This window comes from Homarus americanus, unplaced genomic scaffold (assembly GCF_018991925.1).
Source record: "Homarus americanus isolate GMGI-L3 unplaced genomic scaffold, GMGI_Hamer_2.0 scaffold14467, whole genome shotgun sequence".
In the NCBI taxonomy this organism is placed as follows: Eukaryota; Metazoa; Arthropoda; class Malacostraca; order Decapoda; family Nephropidae; genus Homarus; species Homarus americanus.
This window is the reverse complement of record NW_024733734.1, coordinates 4,200,155-4,222,373: the sequence shown is the minus strand read 5'-3', so window position 1 is coordinate 4,222,373 and position 22,219 is coordinate 4,200,155. Positions and strand designations below refer to the sequence as shown.

The following is a 22,219-nucleotide window of genomic DNA, read 5'->3' as shown; positions in this document are numbered from 1 at the left end:
GGACGAATCCGGTCTGTTTTGGAAAAAGTTACCTTCCAAGACCTTCATTGTCCAGTCTGCCAGCAAGTGTCGGGGCCGGAAGTTGCAGAACGAGCGCATCACCGTCCTCTTTACCACCAATGCCTCCGGTTCCTGTAAACTCAAGTTATCGGTGATCCACACAGCCCGCAAGCCACACGCCTACAAGAACATGGACATGACCAAGCTAAATGTCCACTGGCTGATCGCACATAAGGCGTGGATGTTCTCTGCTCTGTCACTCTCCTGGTTTGATGACTGTTTCGTTCCCGACGTGAAGAAATTCTGTGAGCAACAGAATGTTCCAGTCAAGATTTTGTTGCTTCTTGACAACGCACCAGGACACTCGCCCCTACTGTTGGATCATCACCCCAACATAAAAGTGGTCTTCCTTCCTCCCAACACTACGTCATTAATCCAGCCCATGGACCAAGAATTAATCTGCAATGTGAAAGCTGCATACTTTGCAAAGAAGTTTAAGCTCCTGAATGACTGTACCAACACCAAGGATGAGTTGCGTAACCTGGGTGACACCGATAGCAAGAGTGACGAGGACGATGAACAACAGATGGCAGAGCAAAAAGTTCTCGTCAAACACTTTTGGAGGAAATTTAACGTCAAGAAAGCTGTGGACGTCTTGGTGGAGGCATGGGATCAGCTGTCTGTAGCAACAGTTCGTCACGCATGGAGACATGTGTTGCAAGGTATCCCAGGTGGGAGGCAGAGTCAACCTGTGACTGGTGAGGTTTAGACTGTTGCAGTAGCAGTGGACCTTGCCAGAGAAGCTGCGCAGAGTGTTACTGCTGCAGGCATCTCCCAGACCACCAATGAAGACATCCTGGAGGTGATTAGGGATCCTGAGGTGACTGCCGACGAGATATTAGAAGATGATCATGTCAGTGAAGAGACAGGTGGTGCGTCATCCCAAGAAGAACACAAGTTAACGCATGGTAATGTTAGGGGTGCCATCGAGTGTGCAGAGAAACTGAAGCTTCTCCTTTCCGACGACCCTGACGATAACCGGTATGAAGTCTTCACTACACAACTGTTGCAGACTATGGAGCCGTACATCAAGGTGTATCACGACAACATCAACACCAGCCGTCAGCAAAGCATTACCGAGTTCTTCGCCCACAACCCACCACAGCCAGCCAGAGCCAGTGATAGTGACAGTGACAGTGATGATGACTTTGAGGGATTTGTCAGGGAGGCCCTGACAAATGTGGAGGACAGTGATGGTGACTCACCTGAGGGCCAGTAGTCTGCCCTCTGCCTCGGAACCAGCCGCCATTCCCGTACGCCGACCCATCTCATCTACTAACGTAAGTGTTAAACCTAACCTTACGTAAGTGTTAAACCTTGATTTTTCCTAACATAACCTAACCTTAGGTAAGTGTTCAACCTTGATTTTTTTAAAACCAAACCAAACCAAACCAAACCTAACCTAACCTTACGTAAGTGTTAAACCTTGATTTTTTCTAACCTAACCTACCATGACATGTGTTAAACCTTGATTTTTCTTTTACCTGGTACATTATATTATTCTCTTGTTGATATTTCTCTTCTATATTATGTGTGTGTGCATACCATCATAAAGTTAAGATGTTATTTTTACTAAAACGTACGTATTGTGTCGGGAAAAAGTGGAACTTGGGGGCTCGGGCCAGTCTCTATTTCAATTAATCCCATATGTTATGCTGTTCAATTTTCACGTTCCCCGTTTTACGCGGGCCTCTGCGGGTTCAATTGACCGCGTAAATCGGGGTATTACTGTACCAATTTTCAGTTTAACATCAATTGTAGGCAAATTATTGGCAGCAATAATTTAAAACCTATTAGGAATCACCTGGAGAAGCGCAAGTTACGAATGTGAATCATGGTTCATTGGTCACGTTCTACTAACATAAACCCATAAAATTCGTCCTTCATACCGATTGAACCCTCGGTATTCACTCATTCATACTCTTCGTATTTCAGTGAATCAAAAGAGACAAAACATATCTCAAACTCATTCCTGAACCTCTAGTCAGCTACTTGTTTGAAGTGTGCAAGGTGGGCCGACTTAGTAATGTGTGGGACAATATGGTCAGAGTCCCAAACTTTCGGTTGGAGGATTATCAGGGGTTAAGAAGGTACCTTGGTGAAATCACCTGGGAACAGTCACATCAGTCCCCAGTAGGAAGGGGTGAGGTCATAGATGACAAACAATTGATCATGACTATAATATATTCACTAGTACACTACATAAAGCACAAGAACAAAATATACCAGACAGAAAAATTAGGTCAAATAAGAATGAGCCAAGGTGGATGACCAGAAAACTTAAACATGACATAGGAATAAAGAAAGGAATATATAAGAAATTAAAGGGAGGGGAGGAGCAGCTCAGAAATAAGTATAATGAACTATCTAGGAATGTTAAGAAAAATGTAAGGAAAGCAAAGAGAGACTATGAAATCAGAATAGCAAGAGAATCCAAGGCGAATTCCAAGGGATTTTTCCAGGTATATAGGACAAAGGTCAAGGACAAAGTTGGGCCTTTAAAGTCAGTGAGGGGAGAAGTGATAAATGGCAGTGAAGAAATAAGCAAGGCATTGAACAGCTACTTCTTATCAGTTTTCATAGAAGAAATTAGCGAGAAAATTCCAAAGGTGGAACTGATATTTAGGGGAAAGGAAGAAGAGAAATTAATGAATATCACTATCAGAAAAGAGGATGTTCTTAAGAGGATAAATAAACTAAAGAAGACAAAATCCCCAGTGCCGGATGAAATTTTCCCTCGAGTCTGGAAAGAGTGTAGGGAACAGATTAGAGGACCCCTCATAAATTTATTTACAAAATCATTAGACACGGGAGTTGTGCCAGATTTGTGGAAACAGGCAAATGTAGTACCCACATTCAAAAAGGGAGACAGAGCATCAGCGTCAAATTACCGGCCGATCAGTTTGACGTCATTAGTGGGGAAATTTCTTGTATCAATTATAGCAGATAGCATCCGATCGCATTTAGAGAAAAGCAAATTAATCTACGACTCGCAACATGGGTTTACAAAGGGAAAATCTTGTCTAAAAAATCTGCTGATGTTTTTTAGGAATGTCTTCGAGGTAGTAGATAATGACGAAAATTACGATGTTAATTACCTAGACTTTAGCAAAGCATTTGACAGAGTACCGCATCAGAGGCTTCTGAGAAAAATTAAGGCTCATGGTATCGAGAGGAAAGTTTTAAATTGGATAAAATCATGGCTCACCGACACAACGCAGAGGGTCAGCGTAGATGGTGTTAAATCTGAGTGGGGCAGTGTAACCAGTGGGGTTCCCCAGGGGTCAGTACTAGGCCCACTCTTGTTCATAATCTACATAAACAATCTAGATACTGGGATCAGCAGTGACATAAGCAAGTTTGCGGATGACACCAAAATAGGGCGGCAGATTAATTCAGGGCAGGATGCAAATGCATTACAGGAGGATCTAAATAAACTGCAGGGGTGGTCTGAAAAATGGCAAATGAAATTCAACACCAGCAAGTGCAGCGTACTTAATATTGGAAGAACAAATACTGTCAATGTATACAGCCTTAACAATATGAACCTAGAGAAGTCGACTTGTGAAAGAGACCTAGGGGCACTTGTAAGCCTGGACCTACGGCCTAGAAAACAGTGCGTTAATGTTCGAAATAAGGCAAACAGAGTATTGGGTTTTATATCTACAAGTATAAGTAATAAGGGTGCAGAGGTCTTATTGCAACTATATCTTGCGCTAGTCAGGCCGCACGTCGATTATGCGGTTCAGTTCTGGTGCCCTTATTATAGAATGGATATCAATTCACTAGAGTCGGTGCAGCGAAGAATGACGAAAATGATTCCGGGACCTAGAAACCTTCCATATCAGGATAGGTTAAAGAAACTAAACTTGCATTCCCTAGAAAGACGAAGAGTGCGAGGAGATATGATAGAAGTATTTAAGTGGGTGAAAGGAATCAATAAAGGGGATATAGATAAAGTTCTTATAATATCCGAGCAGGATAGGACTTGAAGCAACAGATTTAAGTTGGATAAGTGTAGGTTTAGGAGGGAGATATGAAGGAACTGGTTCACAAATAGGGTGGTGGACGAGTGGAACAAGCTTAGCAACTATGTAGTAAGTGCTGGAATGCTGGAAAGTTTCAAAAGGAGACTGGATAGATTCATGGATGATAGAGAGTGGTAGTAACTCTCGACAGGAGCTGCCATGCACAGGCCAACCGGCCTATTGCAGACTCCTTATTTTCTTATGTTCTTTAGTTGGAAATGGGCCGAGTTGGACCCCCTGACATATACAAGTTGTTTGCAAGGGAAACATCGTAGAAGAAAAATGTCTTAGAATTGTTTACACTATTGACTGTAAAGATAAAATTCATAAGATTCCCATTATTGTGTTTTGCAATGATATTCATATCTACGGTTCTCCACCTTTACCATATAAACACGGTCCGACTAATTACCCAAATGTACCCAAACGTAGCAAAATGTAGCAAAATGAAGTCAAATAATGGTCCTACATGAATAAATCGGACTGTTAATCACTTCTTGACTAGTATTTGGTGTCACAAAGTCACAAAAAAATTGGAAAACTTACTTTCATCTGAGTTAATAGATCGCGTGCATGTACCGAGGGAGCGAATAATTACCCAAATGTGGCCAAATGAAGCCGCAATGAAGTCAAATGATGGTCGTACAAGCGTAAATCGGGCTGTGAATCACTTCTCGATTATTATTTGGTGTCATAGTCACAAAAATTGGTAAACTTAATTTAATCTGAGTTGTGTTATGTTAGGTTAGGTTAGATTAGGTACATGCACTTGATCTATTAACTCAGATTAAATTAAGTTTACCAATTTTTTGTGACTTCGTGACACCAAATACTAGTCGAGGTTAGGTTAGGTTAGGTTAGGTTCGGTACATGCACTCGATCTATTAACTAAAATTAAATTACGTTTTCCAATTTTTTTTTACTTTGTGACAACCAAATACTAGTCGAGAAGTGATTGGTAACCCGATTTATTTATGTAGGACTATTATTTGACTTCATTGCGGCTACATTTGGGTAATTAGTCGGACCCTATTAACATGCTCAGGTGCTAGCCGTCTGCTCTACTTCTACCATACATTTCATTATTATTAATATTTATATTATTTGTATTATTATTATTATTAATATTATTATCATTTATTATCATTATCATTATAAGCGCAGAAGTGATATAGCCTGTCGGTCAATATGTTACAACAAGGTCTCTAAACAACACTAACTTTTATCCCTCACAAGATGGCACTTCTTCACGGGTCCAACTTCACTGAAAAACTCTTGTATTTCACGTCTGCTGACATCAGTGGGTAAATTAGTTGCAATAACCGAGCAACTCTTCTCCTGCACACTGGCCATGCTGAGTGAAGTGTTTACAGTACAGGACCGTTCGCCTACCAGTCTCCTTCAGTTCCTTTAACAAAACCACATTATTGTTCAGATATTCGGGTCAAAAACAGATAGAAAATAGATATTATTCAGTAAAATCGTCACAGAAGCTTAAACTGATTCAGCATGTGTAAACATAGTACAGCACAATATAAATAGACTAAAATAGGTAGTGCAGATATATGGTAAGAATGGTGAATATTAGTCCCGTAGTTTAATATTTATAATATTGTTTCAGTCTCACCGAGGAGAAATAATTTATTATTTATCACTAAATTGCATACATAACTCTACACTAGTCAATTTGTTAGTTATATCCATTGGCTATTTAATTTTGGCACCAATAAGCGGCCATACAAAAAAATATATATTTAATAATACTGAAATTAGATTCCCCCCCCCCCCACCAAGCTGTTAATATATCTCCTTTCCTTATTCTGACTCAATTTAATACTAACTTGCCATACAAATTTTTACATATGAGACAGCTTTAATTTCATATAAGTTCATGAAATATAAAGAAAAATATATGAAACACAGCACTCATAACAACACAAATGATGACTGAACTTTGTAAATGCATTTTACTATATTATTTGAATAATTCATTTAATAACTTCATCTAAATTATTCCTTATTCATAATAATTTTTGGGGGAAAAATTTGTTCAAACAATTTATTTTATTTTTATTTGAAAAGTTGAAGATAGTATATGATGCAATTCAGATGTTTTTTTATTATGAATTATCTCATATATTATAATTTACCTGAAAAATAAACTAATACATTGATTTTTTATGTTCATTATTCACATTAGAGGCATTGGTTAGAGACTCAAGACAAATGAAACTGTATAATCCACGGCCTAACCAAAATTATATATATTCATACTGTATATCTGTGTAATTCATATACATGACAATCCAAGTCCAAGCCTGTATGATAATTTTATTGAATAAATACTATTGTTATTATTATTATTACTATAAGCATATTGGTGCAGTATTTGCTGTAGCGTCTTGTCATACCGTGTGAGGGAGACAAGGGAGCATCAGCGGCGGCAGAGTTGCCAACTTAGCGACTTTGTAGCTAGATCTAGAGCTTTTTGTTTTTTTTCTAGCGACATTTTAGAGCGATTTGCGACTTGTCGCAAATCTAGAGATATCCACAGAAATCTAGCGACTTTCTGGATACTTTTGGGACTGTCCATGAAAACTCAGTTTTCCTAATTTCGAGCCATAATATATAGCAACGGGGTTACAGGGACAATACATTTGAACGGGTTGAACTCATAAAACAACTTGGTCAACGCTTACCTGACAACATTCGTGTGCTGCAGTCTATTTCTTTTCTGAGTGCCGATGAATGCTTGAAGCCTATTAAATCAGATATACTTGGTTTGGCACACTTATTTACAGAAGATTCCAGCACCCTTACCAAGATTGATTTCCAGTGGAAAAAACTGCATCACACAATCTGGACAGAAACATCTAACACCCTAAAATTGTGGTCAGAAGTGGCAAATTACAGAGATGCGACAGGTGAAAACCCTTACCATGATCTGGCTGAAATTGCACTCGCTGCCTTATCTCTTCCGCATTCAAACGCAGATGTAGAGCGCATATTTAGTAATATGAACTTTGTGACATCAAAATTCGCAACAAAATGAAACTATCGACATTAAAGGCAATTCTTACAATAAAGTATGGGTTAAAAAGACAGAACACCTGTTGTGCAAGTTATGAACTTCCTAGTGATATTTTAAGAAAGATAGGGACTGTGGAGGCATACAGTTACAAGAGAACCTGAACCAAGCACTTCACATGCTTCCAGCTCTACAGTTGTTCACACTGCCGACGACTACGAAGAGGACTGGGATGCAATTACTATTGAATAATAGGTAAGTGTGCACATTAAACTTTAAAAAAAATAATATTTTTATTTTTACATAATGCATTTTATTTATACTGAAGGGGGGGAATAATAGCTAGCGACTTTCCATGGAAGATTTAGCGACATTTAGCTACTTTTAGGTACCAGCCTAGCGACATTTGAAAATCCGAGTTGGCAACCCTGAGCAGCGGTCCTTCCTTCACAACAAGTCACCATGGCTGACGTACGTCTGGCGGAGCTTACCTTTGATAAATCCATTTCCATCCTGCAACACACTGAGACAAACCATTAATGAAAGATATATAATGATTCAACACATGTATGAGAATCTTAAAAAGATATTGTGAAATATAAATGGATATTTGTTTTTAATTTGTGTGCCGGACAATTGTAGGTAAGATGTTTTATTGTATTAATAACAGGCACAGGCCCAGGAACTACGGAAGAAGAGAACCTTCAGGAAGTTCACCTACCGAGGGGTGGACCTGGACCAACTGCTGGACATGAACAAGTGAGTGTGGCCATAAACTAAATTGTTATAAGTGAAGTGTTTGGCTGATGGTGACCCGCCTCTGAGCCTCCTGGTGGACCATCATTTTGTGTAATGAGCTTTTATGGGTAAACTGAAGGACGCTCATGTGGCGCTTGGTCACGACTCTGTTATGCACTGTTGATAAGCACTGGGCATGAATTGGCTCCTGAATGTATCTGAACCTCCTCGAGTGTTGGTCAAGTCTGGACTTGAAACAGCTCACACTCGGTGCCGTCACAACATTCTCTGGTAGATTGTCCCAAGAGTTCACAATTCTCACTCCGAAAAAGTTTGCCTGCATCTTGAGCTGTGACCCCCTGTGGGGCGAGCGTCCACCAGCTCCAGGTAAGGACACTCGACTGAGGAGTGCCTCAGATGTTTACACACCTCACTTAGGTTCCCCCTTGCCTGGGTCCGACTAATTACCCAAATGTAGCCGCAATGAAGTCAAATAATGGTCCTACATGAATAAATCGGATTACCAATCACTTCGCGACTAGTATTTGGTTGTCACAAAGTAAAAAAAAAATTGGAAAACGTAATTTAATTTGAGTTAATAGATTGCATGCATGTACCGAGGGAGCTAGTAATTACCCAAATGTAGCCGCAATTAAGTCAAATAATGGTCTACATGAATAAATCGGACTGCCAATCACTTCTCGACTGGTATTTGGTGTCACGAAGTCACAAAAAATTGGTAAACTTAATTTAATCTGGGTTTATAGATCGAGTGCATGTACCTAACTCAGATTAAATTAAATTTACCAATTTTTTGTGACTATGACGCCAAATAATAATCGAGAAGTGATTCACAGCCCGATTTATGCTTGTACGACCATCATTTGACTTCATTGCGGCTCCATTTGGGTAATTACTCGCTCCCTCGGTAGATGCACGCGATCTATTAACTCAGATTAAAGTAAGTTTTCCAGTTTTTTGACTTTGTGACACCAAATACTAGTCGAGAAGTGATTAGCAGTCCGATTTATTCATGTTGGACCATTATTTGACTTCATTGCGGTTACATTTGGGTAATTAGTTGGACCGCCCTTGCCTGTCTGTAGTACAGTATAAGCTAGGCAGTTGCAGGTGCACCAATTTCAGGGTAACCGAGGTACTGTAGTGCCGGCACCAGTCTGGTGGCTCTACAACATCATCCTAGAGAAGTCGACTTGTGAAAGAGACCTAGGGGTACTTGTAAGCCCGGACCTACGGCCTAGAAAACAGTGCGTTAATGTTCGAAATAAGGCAAACAGTATTGGGTTTTATATCTAGAAGTGTAAGTAACAAGAGAGAAGAGGTCTTATTGCAACTATATCTTGCTCTAGTTAGGCCGCACCTCGATTATGCGGTTCAGTTCTGGTGCCCTTATTATAGAATGGATATCAATTCACTAGAGTCGGTGCAGCGAAGAATGACGAAAATGATTCCGGGACCTAGAAACCTTCCATATCAGGATAGGTTAAAGAAACTTAACTTGCATTCCCTAGAAAGACGAAGAGTGCGGGGAGATATGATAGAAGTATTTAAGTGGGTGAAAGGAATCAATAAAGGTGACATAGATAAAATTCCTATAATATCCGAGCAGGATAGGACACGTATTAACGGCTTTAAGTTGGATAAGTTTAGGTGGGAGATGGGAAAGAACTGGTTCACAAATAGGGTGGTAGATGAGTGGAACAAGCTTAGCAACTTTGTAGTAAGTGCTGGAACCCCGGAATGATAGAGAGTGGTAGTAAGTCTCGGTAGGAGCTGCCATGCACAGGCCAACCTGCCTATTGCAGACTCCTTATGTTCTTAAAGCAATTTTTTTTAATTTTTGACACTCCATATGTAATTTGTTAAAATTTGGCTAACCTCATGCTCACTAAATTATTTAGCCTAAAATAACTTTTGTTAATGTGGAACATTGGGCGAAGACTCAACTGATACATGAACATGTCTCCTGTTTTCTATTCCACCAGAGCCTACGGTCTCGATACTTTTTGGTTGACTGTACATTCCACCCTCTCTGTATGTTAGCTGGAATATGTAGGAAGTATCCTGTTAGTGTAATTGCATTTTGTAGCCCTTCATTGTGCTGTATTTATAATTTTTTGTTCTGAAATTTTACAGTGTGTGCTTTACATACACTATTATTGTAATGTCAATCTTTTCAGTGAACAGCTGGTTGAGTTGTTCCCTTGCCGTCAGCGTCGCCGTTTCCAGCGGGGATTAAAGCGTAAACATATGGCTCTCCTAAAGAGGCTGAGAAAGGCTAAGAAGGAATGCCCAGCCCTTGAAAAGCCTGCCGTTGTCAAGACACATTTGCGTGACATGATCATTGTACCTGAAATGGTAGGATCTATGGTCGGTGTGTATAATGGCAAGACCTTCAATCAAGTTGAAATTAAGGTTGGTATTTGCACGGGTAACCCATACTGCATCCAAAATAATTGTACCCAACTGGTGTGTGGATAATGCATATTGTTACTAATACAGTAATAGGTAAAAAAATGAATTTTATATTTAGAATCATTTGAATGTTTTGATATGTTCATAAGTATAAAGTGCAGAGAGAGATGAAGGCAGGGGTGGCTGGAGCTGGAAGACTGGGAGGTGGTGGTGGTGCAATGCTTGTTGTGGAGTGTCAAGCTCAGGAACCATATAACCTTGATAGGGTGTATTCATGTGTATAGTAGAAGGAAATTGCAAAGGGTCATACAGTGTAAATTAAGATATTAATTTTTTGAGGGGGAGGAATTTGATGTACCCTGTACAATAGTGTACAGTCTCTCTTCTTCCGTCTTGACCAGGTCGTAAGTCGAAAATGCGAAAATAATACATAGAAATTCTAGAATGAAATACGGTACAGTAAAAGTAATCAATAATGAAAAAAAGTGTTACTGTGCACTTACCTTTAATGTAGTCAGATGAAAGCACACAGGGCATCAATAATTTTTAAATTAAACATGGAGACTACATTAATTGGATGAAGGAGGCTGGGTGGGTCATCAATTTTGTTTTATTCAGACAGGTTAACATACAGAGGATACTTGCTTGTTGAAGGTATTGGATCATCTTTAGGGAGTGAAGAGGCAGGACTTCTTAAAATATGTGTCCAATTTAGACTGTACAGTTTGCCTTTTCTTTTCATGTAAATCTCCCTGTAGCAAGCAATTGCATCTTGGATCAGTCTATCAACTTTTGCAAAATGCTCACCATTTTGATCCATTTCTTCAAATATTTGCATCCCCTTATTAATAGTAGCAAATGCTTCTGCCATTTGTTTCACTGAAAACTTTTTGGGGGGTGCAGGTTCTTCTACATTTTGTCTCTCTTCCTCCTCTGCAATTTTCTGTGCATCCAGTTCAATAAGATCCTCGTTACTTTGCTCTTCTGCTACACTTTCCACCAACTGCTCAACATCTTCATTATCAATTTCTAACTCCAAATGTTTACCCAACTGCACTATCTTGTTTCTAATCTCAGATATTGCTTCATCTTCATTAAATCCTTTGAAACTGTTCACATCTTTTCAGGACCTTCCGTATTTCATTCATGCACTTAGCTGTAACCTCATCCCATGCTGCAGCTATGTTCTTTGTACATTGCAAAGTGTTGTAGTCCTTCCAAAACTCTCTTGAGCATTTTCTCACCTTCAGTAGCAGCAACGGCCTGAGCGAAGGTCGTACATAAATAATACGCTTTAAAGGCAGCAATAGCACCTTGATCCATGGGTTGGATGATAGAGGTAGTGTTAGGTGGAATGTACACTACCTTAACATCAGGGTGCATGTCGTCCAGGTGTGGTGTGAATGCAACCCTTTGTTGCAGACAATATTCCTTGGCTCGTGGAATAAAACAACTCGGGAACCAATCCTCAAACACTGCTAGGGTCATCCATGCTTTCTTATTACTGCGATAAAACACTGGCAGTGTGTGCTTGCTGACATTTTTAAAAGCCCTTGAGTTCTCTGAATGATATATCATGAAGGGTTTTACCTTGAAACCAACTACACCCCCCCCCCAAACAGTAGTGTGATTCAGGCCTTGAATCCCGGCATGGTTTTCACCTCTTTGTGGATGTATTTCCGTTCTGGCATGCGCTTCCAGAATAAGCCAGTTTCATCACATTAAATATTTGCTCAGGCAAATAATTTCCTTCCACGATGACACGATCTAGCTTCTCCTTAAAAGCTTCGGCAGCACTTGCTGCCTCTCCACTCACCTTTACACTATGCAAACTGTAACGCTTCTTAAACCTTTGGAACCACCCATGACTTGCTGTGAAGTTTTGGTTTGTTATTATTGTTCCCTTTTTAGGTGCTGATCCTTTTACTACCTCACAAATCTGTTCCTTGTCCTTCAAAATTGTTGATATTGTCGAGTGAGAGAAGCCAGGATCGCGTGAAATGTTTGCTACCGTTGTTCAATTTTCATATTGCATTATTATTTTCGTTTTTATCTCAAAAGTAATTGACTGTCTTTTTTTCTTCACAGCACCACTAGAACTCTCATTTTTATACGTGCCAGTCATTTTAAGGTGATTTAAAAAAAAAAATTGTCAGTACACAGCGCGATAACTAAAGACAACAACGACGCCCAAACACCAACTGAGCGGGCTACGGTGTGGATGCTGTACACCACGAGGCTGCCCAGCCCACGCTGTCGTACAGGACCGAAACGTTTCGGTACTTTAAAATACGTAATTTGAAAAATATTTTATGCGACCACGGCGGTCGTATGTCTGAATTGTCGTAAGTCGAGGAGTACCTGTATTTTGGGAAAATCTTACCAGGGGTAGGAAAATTTGCAAATTTAAAAGGGTGATTTGTGGTTATTAAAATGCTGGCAGAGGTAAAATATTTCATTTACAATGTTTGGGATTGATTTTAAGTAAAAATGGTTTACTGGAGAAGGGAAATTAGAAGTACAATATCATTTTGGGAAGGAATGTACCCTTGGAAAGGGTACTGTAAAACACTTACCATCATATTTTATTTAAACTTGGAATGAAGATTTATTATTTAAGAATATGTTAGTGTTTGGGATGGCAAAGGGTGTAAATTGTTTAGTGTTGTGAAGGGTGATTTGCTGAGTTGGTTTGGACATGAAAAAGATGCAGGAAGGAATCTCAGGAGATTTAGTGGGTGTATTGACAGTAAGATGGGACTACATTGTTGGAGGAAAGGTGAAACAATACATAGAATACACAAGACGAGATAAGGGGAATATAGGGCAGCATTGTGAGCATTTTCTCAGAAAGCGGCTTTAAGATGGAGTAAGTGTTCCTGGATAAGATAAAACAAAACTTTTATCAGATTGCAAAATTTAAAAATATATTAGAATATAATTTTTGAAAAGTAGGATATTTAATGCATACCTTGCAATGTATTAACACAACTTTAGGAGAGAGCTAGTCCCATCATGGTCTGGTTTGTGCATGTTCTAGGTAAGGTGCAAGTGGGATAAAGTAAACTTTACCCTTGTATTTAGTGACCATATCTGAGTGGCAAACCAAATGACTGGACTCGACAGTAATCCAGTCATAAAGCAAGCTCGGAGATCAACCTTGAGGTTTATTGGGTGTTTAAATTTATTTTAAATTGCCCTATGCTCCTCAAGAACATATGGTATATATAGGATGTCAATGCTTTTGGTTACTGTTATTTATGGTAGTACATTTGTCTTGGTGGTTTGGATACAAATAATAGCATGTTTTATAATAAAAGTGCAGAATACAGGAGTATTGTATATCTCTCAAATACAAACCTGATGTTGAATTTTTGTATGTTACTTTTTGATGAACTGATGTGGACCATACTTGCGAATACAGTTTCTCATATTTTTTGTTAACCAATAATGGAAGGCCTTACCATCAGTCTGAATTTAGAGGCTACTAGTGGTTGTAGGCCACCCAAAAATATAATGGATGCAGTAATCAAATACTGTATATGCTATTCTGTACCAAAGCAGGAAATGTCTTAATTTTCATTTTAAGTAAATGTTATCTAATGAATAATTCATTCTTATGGGAATGGAGGCATTTGACCATTGCTTTTCTCGTCGATATGCGATTTTTACATCAGTTGTTTCTTTATTATTAATTTAAAAGTAAATTTAACTTTATTAATTTACTTTTTTTTCACTTTCCAGCCAGAGATGATCAGTCATTACCTAGCTGAGTTCTCCATCACCTACAAGCCAGTTAAGCATGGTAGGCCGGGTATTGGTGCCACCCACAGCTCCAGGTTTATCCCTCTTAAGTAGATCTAAATAAAGGAATAAGAGAGATTATATGGTTTTATTTACTCCATCAAAATTTGTATAGTGCATTTTGAACTTGGAATTTATTTGCTCAATTTTGTACCTAGAATTTATTTTCTTATTTATAACAGGTATCTCTCCAACACAGACTAGTGACCTTGCACAGAAAAGCCACGCTGTATCTTTTCTTGGTAGATTTTTTTTTGCCTCAAACCCGGAACTTTCCGATAGCCAGAAATGAAATGTGCTCGAAAGATCATTCCCAAAGTAGGAATTTAAAAATCAAATTCTTCGGGGTTGAAAATAGAGAGAATTTTCTGAAAATGTCTTTAATAAAGACAAAGGCTAAAGTATTTTGGGGGGGGGGTTGGGGACCTGACCTGGCTCAACATCAGGTGGGGGATTAGTGGTCTCATATTACTGACCTGATGGAATGTCCGGTCACCCTTTCTTGGGTAGGGGATTAATGGGTCTCATGACCTGAAGATATCTCTAATAAAAATGAAACCTAAAGTATTTTTTAGAGAGATTGTGATAAATATAAGTTTAAATGGGCAAAGTTGGATCCGTTCAACATTACATTCCATACCATTTTAAAATGTGGAGTGATTAGAGATAGAGTGGTAGCATGCACCAGTGTTGCCAAGGGATAAGCTCCTCGACAGCTATTGTTTTAATTCACCTCCATGTAGTCACACAACAAGACCCTCACTGGTTGGTTGGTTGTTTGTCTTAATTCACGTGTGTGTGTGCATGTCAAACATTCAAAGCAATATTGTTGAGCTTGCCAAGCACATTGAAGGATTTGTTCAAGAGTCAGGTGGTGAGGTGAAATGCCAAGACACTTAAACAGCATACACATTAACCCTTACACCTCAGGTGACACTCCAGAATGCTCGCCTTTTCCTGCCACTGTTTAAATGCCCAGCGTGGGTTATCAGGTTCCAGTGTGACTATTTGCTTGTCAAGCCACATGCTCGGCCACAGGGAAGTTTGGACGTAATTACCTACTTTTGTTTGTCCATTTTATCATGTATCAAAATAATATTGCTAAAAGTAGTGTAATTGTATTTTAGTGTCGTATTACTGGAAAATAATGCTATGATTGTTATAAATGTATTTATTTGTGGAATTATACTGTAATTATTTTATGCATTACTTGCTCTACCAAACAAAGACAGCCGGGTGACCGATCATGCGTGTTAAGCACCTTTTTATGAAAAATAATGCAAATAAAATATTCAAATGAATTATTTATAGCAAATAAGTTTTATGATCAGTAAATGTACGGTATGCATTATTGGCCACCTCGGACAAAAAGGAGGCTAAAAATAGCTGCTAAGTGCTGAGGGACCACAAGCTTCAAACCAACAGTGTCTTCATATCTACCTCCACCTCAGCACTACTAGGGGAAGTTTCTAGAGGGTCAATATATTGTTTTTCTGATCCATTTTTTATTGTTTTATCATTTAAAAGAAAAAATGAAAAGTTGATTTTTCTTGATTTACCCCCAGGTGGGGGGTACTGACAGCGGCACCCTGACCCGGGGCTTAAGTGTTAACAGCACTACTTAACCATTGTCTTATAACATTTTACATTGTAATTTTTATTTTAAAATTGGTACATGATGGCTTGACTTGGCTACTTTTGTGCTTGGACAACTGATCAATGAATAAACCAAGGCATATGGAGATGCATTATACACTAGTGATGTCACGAAGCTTCCCAACTGCAACAAATTATTACAACCTGTACGACTGTAAGTTATAAGTCGACCAAGGTTTTTAGTTCAAAATTCAGTTTTAGTCATACTCTGGCAGATAAGTGACTCCCCCCCAAGACCCAAACATAGGCGAAAGTGTGTAATAAGGCCACGCCACTTTCATCAAGACACCGTAATACCTTTCAAAATATATAAATATATATATATATATATATATATATATATATATATATATATATATATTATATATATATATATATATATATATATATATATATATATATATATATATTAGTATTACTTAACTTTCACTTAACGCTATTTACATACGCGGTGCCTCGCCAGAGCTGAACTTTCACTTAACGCGAATTTTTCATCATATACGCGGAAGCGGCATAAGACGATGCAGATAAGGTCGCCAGTCATCAAAACATTACCGAAGTTCTTTCACCCACCACAGCCGCCCAAGTCAGTGATAGTGATAGTGAGGATATGGACTTATATGGCCTTTGAGGGTTGACAAAGAGGCCCTGCAAGCCTCTGTGGTGGATAGTGATACAATTGATACAAGTGATACAGGTGAGGCCAATAATCTGCCCTCTGCCTCGAACCAACCCCCATCCCTGTGCCCAGCCATCTTTTCTACTAATGCAAGTGTTAAAAACTCATTATTATTGATATTTCTCTTAATTATTAATTGTGTGCATACCATCATAAAGTTAAGATAAAATTTTTACTACAACATAGTTGTGTGTCTGCCAAAAGTGGAGTTTGGGTCGGGCCAGTCTCTATTGGAATTAATCCCATATGTTCTGTTGTTCACTTAACGTACCTCATATAGATATATATATATATATATATATATATATATATATATATATATATATATATATATATATATATATATATATATATATATATATATATATATATATATATATATATATATATATATATATATATATATATATATATATATATATATATATATATATATTTTTTGTGACCCTCCGTTAACAAACTCAACTGTTCCAGAAGGTCGTTTAATCAAACCATTGTTTCAATGGGTTTTTGGGTAATTGGTTCCAGCTCACGGAAAATTTACAAAAATTCAACAAAATGGTAGAAAAGTTCACTTACTTTGGAGGTGTGTATGAGAAGGCTCCTGGATGATGATGATGATGATGGATTTAGAATAGGGGTGGAGGAGAAGGAAGAAGAGAAGGCATTGGGGTGGAAGAGAAGTCACCCCATGGCACCATTTCACCCATAAAATTTTAGCTCTTTGGTGTAATTCAAGATTATTTTCTTTAAATCAATACTGCACTGCATTATATATTGTCAATATGTAAAATATATTTCAAAATGACTCAATCTTGGAAACACAGAAAAAAGCGTTTAGTTGAAGAGAGTCTCAAGCAAGATGTTACCTCCAGTGAAAACAGAGAGAGACTAACTCTGTTTGCTGTGTTAAGAGGCTGATGCCGCGATTAAACTAGTCACTTTACTTTCAATTATGTTCAATAATTGTTAAAATGACTAAAAAATTGAATATTAAACTTTTAAAATTATTGAATAGTATAAACTTCTTGATATTTACTAAAATAGTAAGGAATTTAAGCCTGTAATATATATATATATATATATATATATATATATATATATATATATATATATATATATATATATATATATATATATATATATATATATATATATATATATATATATATATATATATATATATATATATATATATATATATATATATATATATATATATATATATATATATATATATATATATATATATATATATATATATATATATTACAGGTTTCCTCGACTTACGACGGGGTTCCGTCCCAACAACCAGGTCGTAAGTTGAAAAAGCGTTAAAATAATACAGTACGTACATAGAAATTCTAAAATGAAATACAGTACAGTAAAAGTAATCAATAATGAAGAATGAATAAAGTGTTACTGTGCACTTACCTTTAATATAGTCAGCTGATGAAGCAGAGGAGGAGACAGGGCAGGGTGGGTCATCAATTTTGCTTTCTTCAGACAGGCTAACATACTTGTTGAAGGTATTGGATCATCTTAGGAGTGAAGAGGCAGCAGTGGTGGGGCGTGAGGAGACAGCAGTGGGGGACTTCTTAATATATATGTCCAATTGCACCTTGATCCATGGGTTGGATGATTGAGGTAGTGTATGTAGTGTTAGGTGGAAGGTAGACTATCTTAACATCAGGGTGCAGGTCGTCCAAGTGTGGTGGGTGTCCCGGAGCATTATCTAAAATTATTAAAAACTTGAATGCAACCCTTTGTTGCAGACAATACTCCTTGGCTCGTGGAATGAAACAACTCGGGAACCAATCCTCAAACACTGCTAGGGTCATCCATGCTTTCTTGTTACTGTGATAAAACACTGGCAGTGTGTGCTTGCTGACATGTTTAAAAGCCCTTGGGTTCTCTGAATGATATATCATGAAGCGCTTTATCTTGAAACCAGCTACATACTCCCCAACAGAAATGTGATTCGGTCCTTGAATGCCTTGAATCCCGGCATGCTTTTCTCCTCTTTGTGGATCTATGTCCGTTCTGGCATGCGCTTGGAATAATGCAGTTTCATCCACATTAAATATTTGCTCAGGCAAATAATTTCCATTCACGATGACATGATATAGCTCCTCATTAAAAGCTTCGGCAGCACCCACATCAGCACTTGCTGTTCTCCACCCACCTTTACACTATGCAAACTGTAACGCTTCTTAAACCTATGGAACCACCCATGACTTGTTGTGAAGTTTTGGTCGCACTCATCTCCTGCCTGCTCCTTCATGCTTTCGAAAAGGCTTCTTGCCTTAGCCTGTAGGGTTAGAAGGTTTAAGGACACACACTTTTGTATTATAATTATTTTTAGTATTTTATTTTTATTTTTAGTATTTTGTTATTAATTTTTGAATTATTATAATAATAATAATACAGTAGTACCCGCTTAGCATGATTCAATTTAACCCACAGGTACACGTTAAGTGAAAAACTTGCATTAAGTGAACAACAGAACATATGGGATTAATTCCAGCAGGGGCCCCAGCCCGACCCTCAAACTCCACTTTTGACTGACGCACAAATATGTTGTGGTAAAGGGTACATCTTAACATGATGGTATGAACAAACAAGTAATATAGAAGAGATTGGGTTAGGAAAAACAAAGGTTGAGTTAGGAAAACTAAAAGTTATGTTGTGAACACTTAGAATTAGTAGAAAGAGAGAGATGGGTCGGCATGCGAGAGGATGGAGGCTGGATTTTGCAGGCAGAGGGCAGATTACTGGCCCTCCAGGTGAATCACCATTACTAGGTGCATCCTGCATCACTGTCACCCACAGTTGTGGGGCTTCTGACAAATCCTCAAAGTCACTTTCTGTCACTATCACTAGCTCTGGCTGGCTGTGGTGGGTTGTGGTGAAAGAACTGGTAATACTTTTTTGTGGCTAGTGTTAATGTTGTGATACACCGTGATGTCTGCGGCTCCATAGCCTGCACCAGCGGGTATGGAAGACTTCATAAGCAATTATCGTCATTGTCGCAGGAAAGGAAGGACTTCATTTTTCTACACACTCCATGGCACCCTTAATATCACTATGACTTAACTTGTGTTCTTGAATATTTTTACCTTCTTCCCTCTTCTACTGGCGTGCTCATCTTCCAACATCTCAAATGCAGCAGTCACATGGAATCTCCTGATCACCTCCAGGATGTCTTCGTTGAGGTGGTCTCGGAAGCCTTCAGCTGTAATATTATTTTACAGCTTCTCTGGCAAGGTCCTGCTACTGCAACAGTCTGAACCTCACCAGTGCAGTTGGGCTCCTCCTCTCAGCTGATATGCCATGTGCAACACATGTCTCCATGCACTTGTGAATGCGTAGCAATAGACAGCTGATCATGCACTCCACCAAAGTCTACAGCTTGTTTGGCGTTAAACTTCTTCCAAAACTGTTTGGCAAGGAACTGCTTGATCACCACCTCTTGTTCCTTGTCCTCGTCGCTTTTACTCTCGCTGTCGGTGTCACCCAGCTTCGCAACTCATCCTTGGTGTTGGTAGAGAGTCATTCAGGGCTTGAACTGCTTTGCAGTATGCAGCTTTCATTGCAGATCAACTTTCCTGGTCCACCAGGCTGGATTAATGGCGTAGTGTTGGGAGGAAAAGGAAGACCACTTTACGTTGGGGGTGACGATCCATAAGTAGAGGCGAGTGTCACAGATGCGTTGTCAAGGGAGCAACAAAATATTGAATGGAACATTCTGTTGCTATGCAGAATTTCTTCCCGTTGGGAACAAGTAATTCAAACCAGAAGAGGACGTATCCGCCTTCGTGCGGTTAATGATGGACATTAAGCTTGTTCATGTCCATATTCTTGCTCAAGCGTCTGAGTTTTGGAACTGTATTGAATCACCGATAACTTTGGTTTACGGGGCACAGGCATTGGTGGTAAAGAAGACGGTGATCGTTCCTTCTGCAACTTCAGCCCCTTGCTGGCAGACTGGATACTTGAAGGTCTTGGAAGGTAACTTTCCAGAAAAGACCAGATTAAGTCCGTATTAAACTTCCTGAGTCGTCAGTCATACTGTCGCTTCCTACCAACCTCCGTGAAACGGAGGAAAATCTCTGCTTATACGGTCCTTTTCCTTCCTCACCACCAATGTTGATGATGGTGATCTTGTTCCTCTTCTTAACCCTTCGTAACCAGAGAAGCATTTGAAGGTTTGGGCTCACTGATTCCCTTGCTCTTTATTTCTCGTAAAGTTCCGTGGCCTTTCTGCGTGGCGGCGTGTCCACCGCCATCGACTAACGTCCGTAGCCAGATCAAATAACTCTGTAAATTTTCCCGCCTTTACAGCACCCTGTTTGGCAATACTTGATCATTGAAGCGCCTGCAGACTTTGCTTGATTTTCATGTGTTCTTTAATCTTGGCTGCATCATACTTGTATCTGAATGGCGTTCGTTGTATATATACTTTAGTAGCGTGAGAATAACGGCGTGTTCCTTTCTCCAAATCTTGAATGATCTGGTATTTCACTTTGTAGCTTAGGCCACGGCGTGTCTTCTTGGGCTTAGGGCGGCTGGGTCCAGGTAAGGAAAGGTTTGTCTCTGGTGGCGGTGGTGGTCCGGCGGAAGCCATTTCACAGAACAATGGATGCACATATACACGGTGTGGCCTGGAGGGATGAAACTAGCGCGGCAGCGTCCTCTTTCCTCCCTCTCTCCCTCCCCGGGTGGACACGTCATATTACTTTAAACCAATTACAGCTAGCAGCAGAGGGGGTAGGGATGCATGGCCAATCACAGTCCGATATGTCATATGACGTCAGTGATAACGCAACAAAGACACACACTACGCAACCTTACAGCGCGGCTTGCCCAGGCGGGAGGGGAGGGAGGGAGGAGGAGGAGAAGGGAGAGGCGAGGCAGGCGGCAGCGGGTGGCGGGTGGGGCGAATTTAAAAATAACGTCTCGAACCGGACACTCTGCGCGTATATGGGTAGATGAACCGCGTTAAGTGAAAGTTCGGTTCTGGCGAGGCACCGCGTATATGAGAAATCGAGTTAAGTGAAACCGCGTTAAGCGGGGTACAACTGTAGTTATTATTATTATTATATTTTTGCCCTCCAGGCACTGATATGGGTTAGTGACCTGTGCCTTGGGTGGGCTAATCTCGTAAAAAAAAAAAAAAAAAAATGATCTTCCATCTCATGAATAGAACCTTATCTTTTTTTCGTTATTATTGTTCCCTTTACAGGTGCTGATCCTTTCACTACCCCATGAATTCGTTCCTTGTCCCTCAAAATTGTCGATATCGTCGAGTGAGAGAAGCCAAGATCGCGTGAAATGGTTGCTACCGTTTTTCCATTTTCATATTGCATTATTATTTTCATTTTCATCTCAAAAGTAATTGACTGTCTCCTTTTCTTCCTAGCACCACCAGCACTCTCACTTTTATGCTTGCCAGTCATTCTAAAGGGAATTAGAAAAAAAAATATTGTCAGTACACAGCGCGATCACTACCGACAACAACAATGGCCAAACACCAACTGAGCGTGCTACGGCGTGGTCGCTGTACACCACGAGGCGACCCAGCCCACGCGACTCTCTCGTACGAGACGGAAACATTTCGGTCCTAGCAAATACATACAGAGTTTGAAAATTTTTTGGTATGACTGAGGCGGTTGTATGTCCGGATGGTCGTAGGTCAAGTAGGTCGTAGGTCAAGTAGGTCGTAAGTCGAGGACTACCTGTAATTGTCCTAAGGCAAACACATAAAGGGAATATACATTTCTTTGTACA

At 39.3% G+C, this 22,219-nt stretch overlaps 1 protein-coding gene across 1 annotated transcript; it reads left to right on the top strand.

Moving 5' to 3' along the window:
• The first annotated feature begins 7,532 nt into the window (after positions 1–7,532).
• LOC121869942 (40S ribosomal protein S15-like) lies at positions 7,533–14,172 on the top strand. Its single transcript, XM_042371512.1, has 4 exons — positions 7,533–7,587; positions 7,787–7,875; positions 10,056–10,290; positions 14,035–14,172. The coding sequence occupies exons 1-4, from the start codon at positions 7,579–7,581 to the stop codon at positions 14,146–14,148; spliced, it is 447 nt and encodes a 148-aa protein (XP_042227446.1). The 5' UTR covers positions 7,533–7,578; the 3' UTR covers positions 14,149–14,172.
• Positions 14,173–22,219: the final 8,047 nt, after the last annotated feature.

Bases quoted from the DNA above. Each gene is read 5' to 3' on its own strand.
- LOC121869942 (XM_042371512.1), top strand. The intron at 7,876-10,055 runs GTGAGTGTGGCC...CAATCTTTTCAG, and splicing joins CAACTGCTGGACATGAACAA to TGAACAGCTGGTTGAGTTGT. The intron at 10,291-14,034 runs GTTGGTATTTGC...TTCACTTTCCAG, and splicing joins TCAATCAAGTTGAAATTAAG to CCAGAGATGATCAGTCATTA.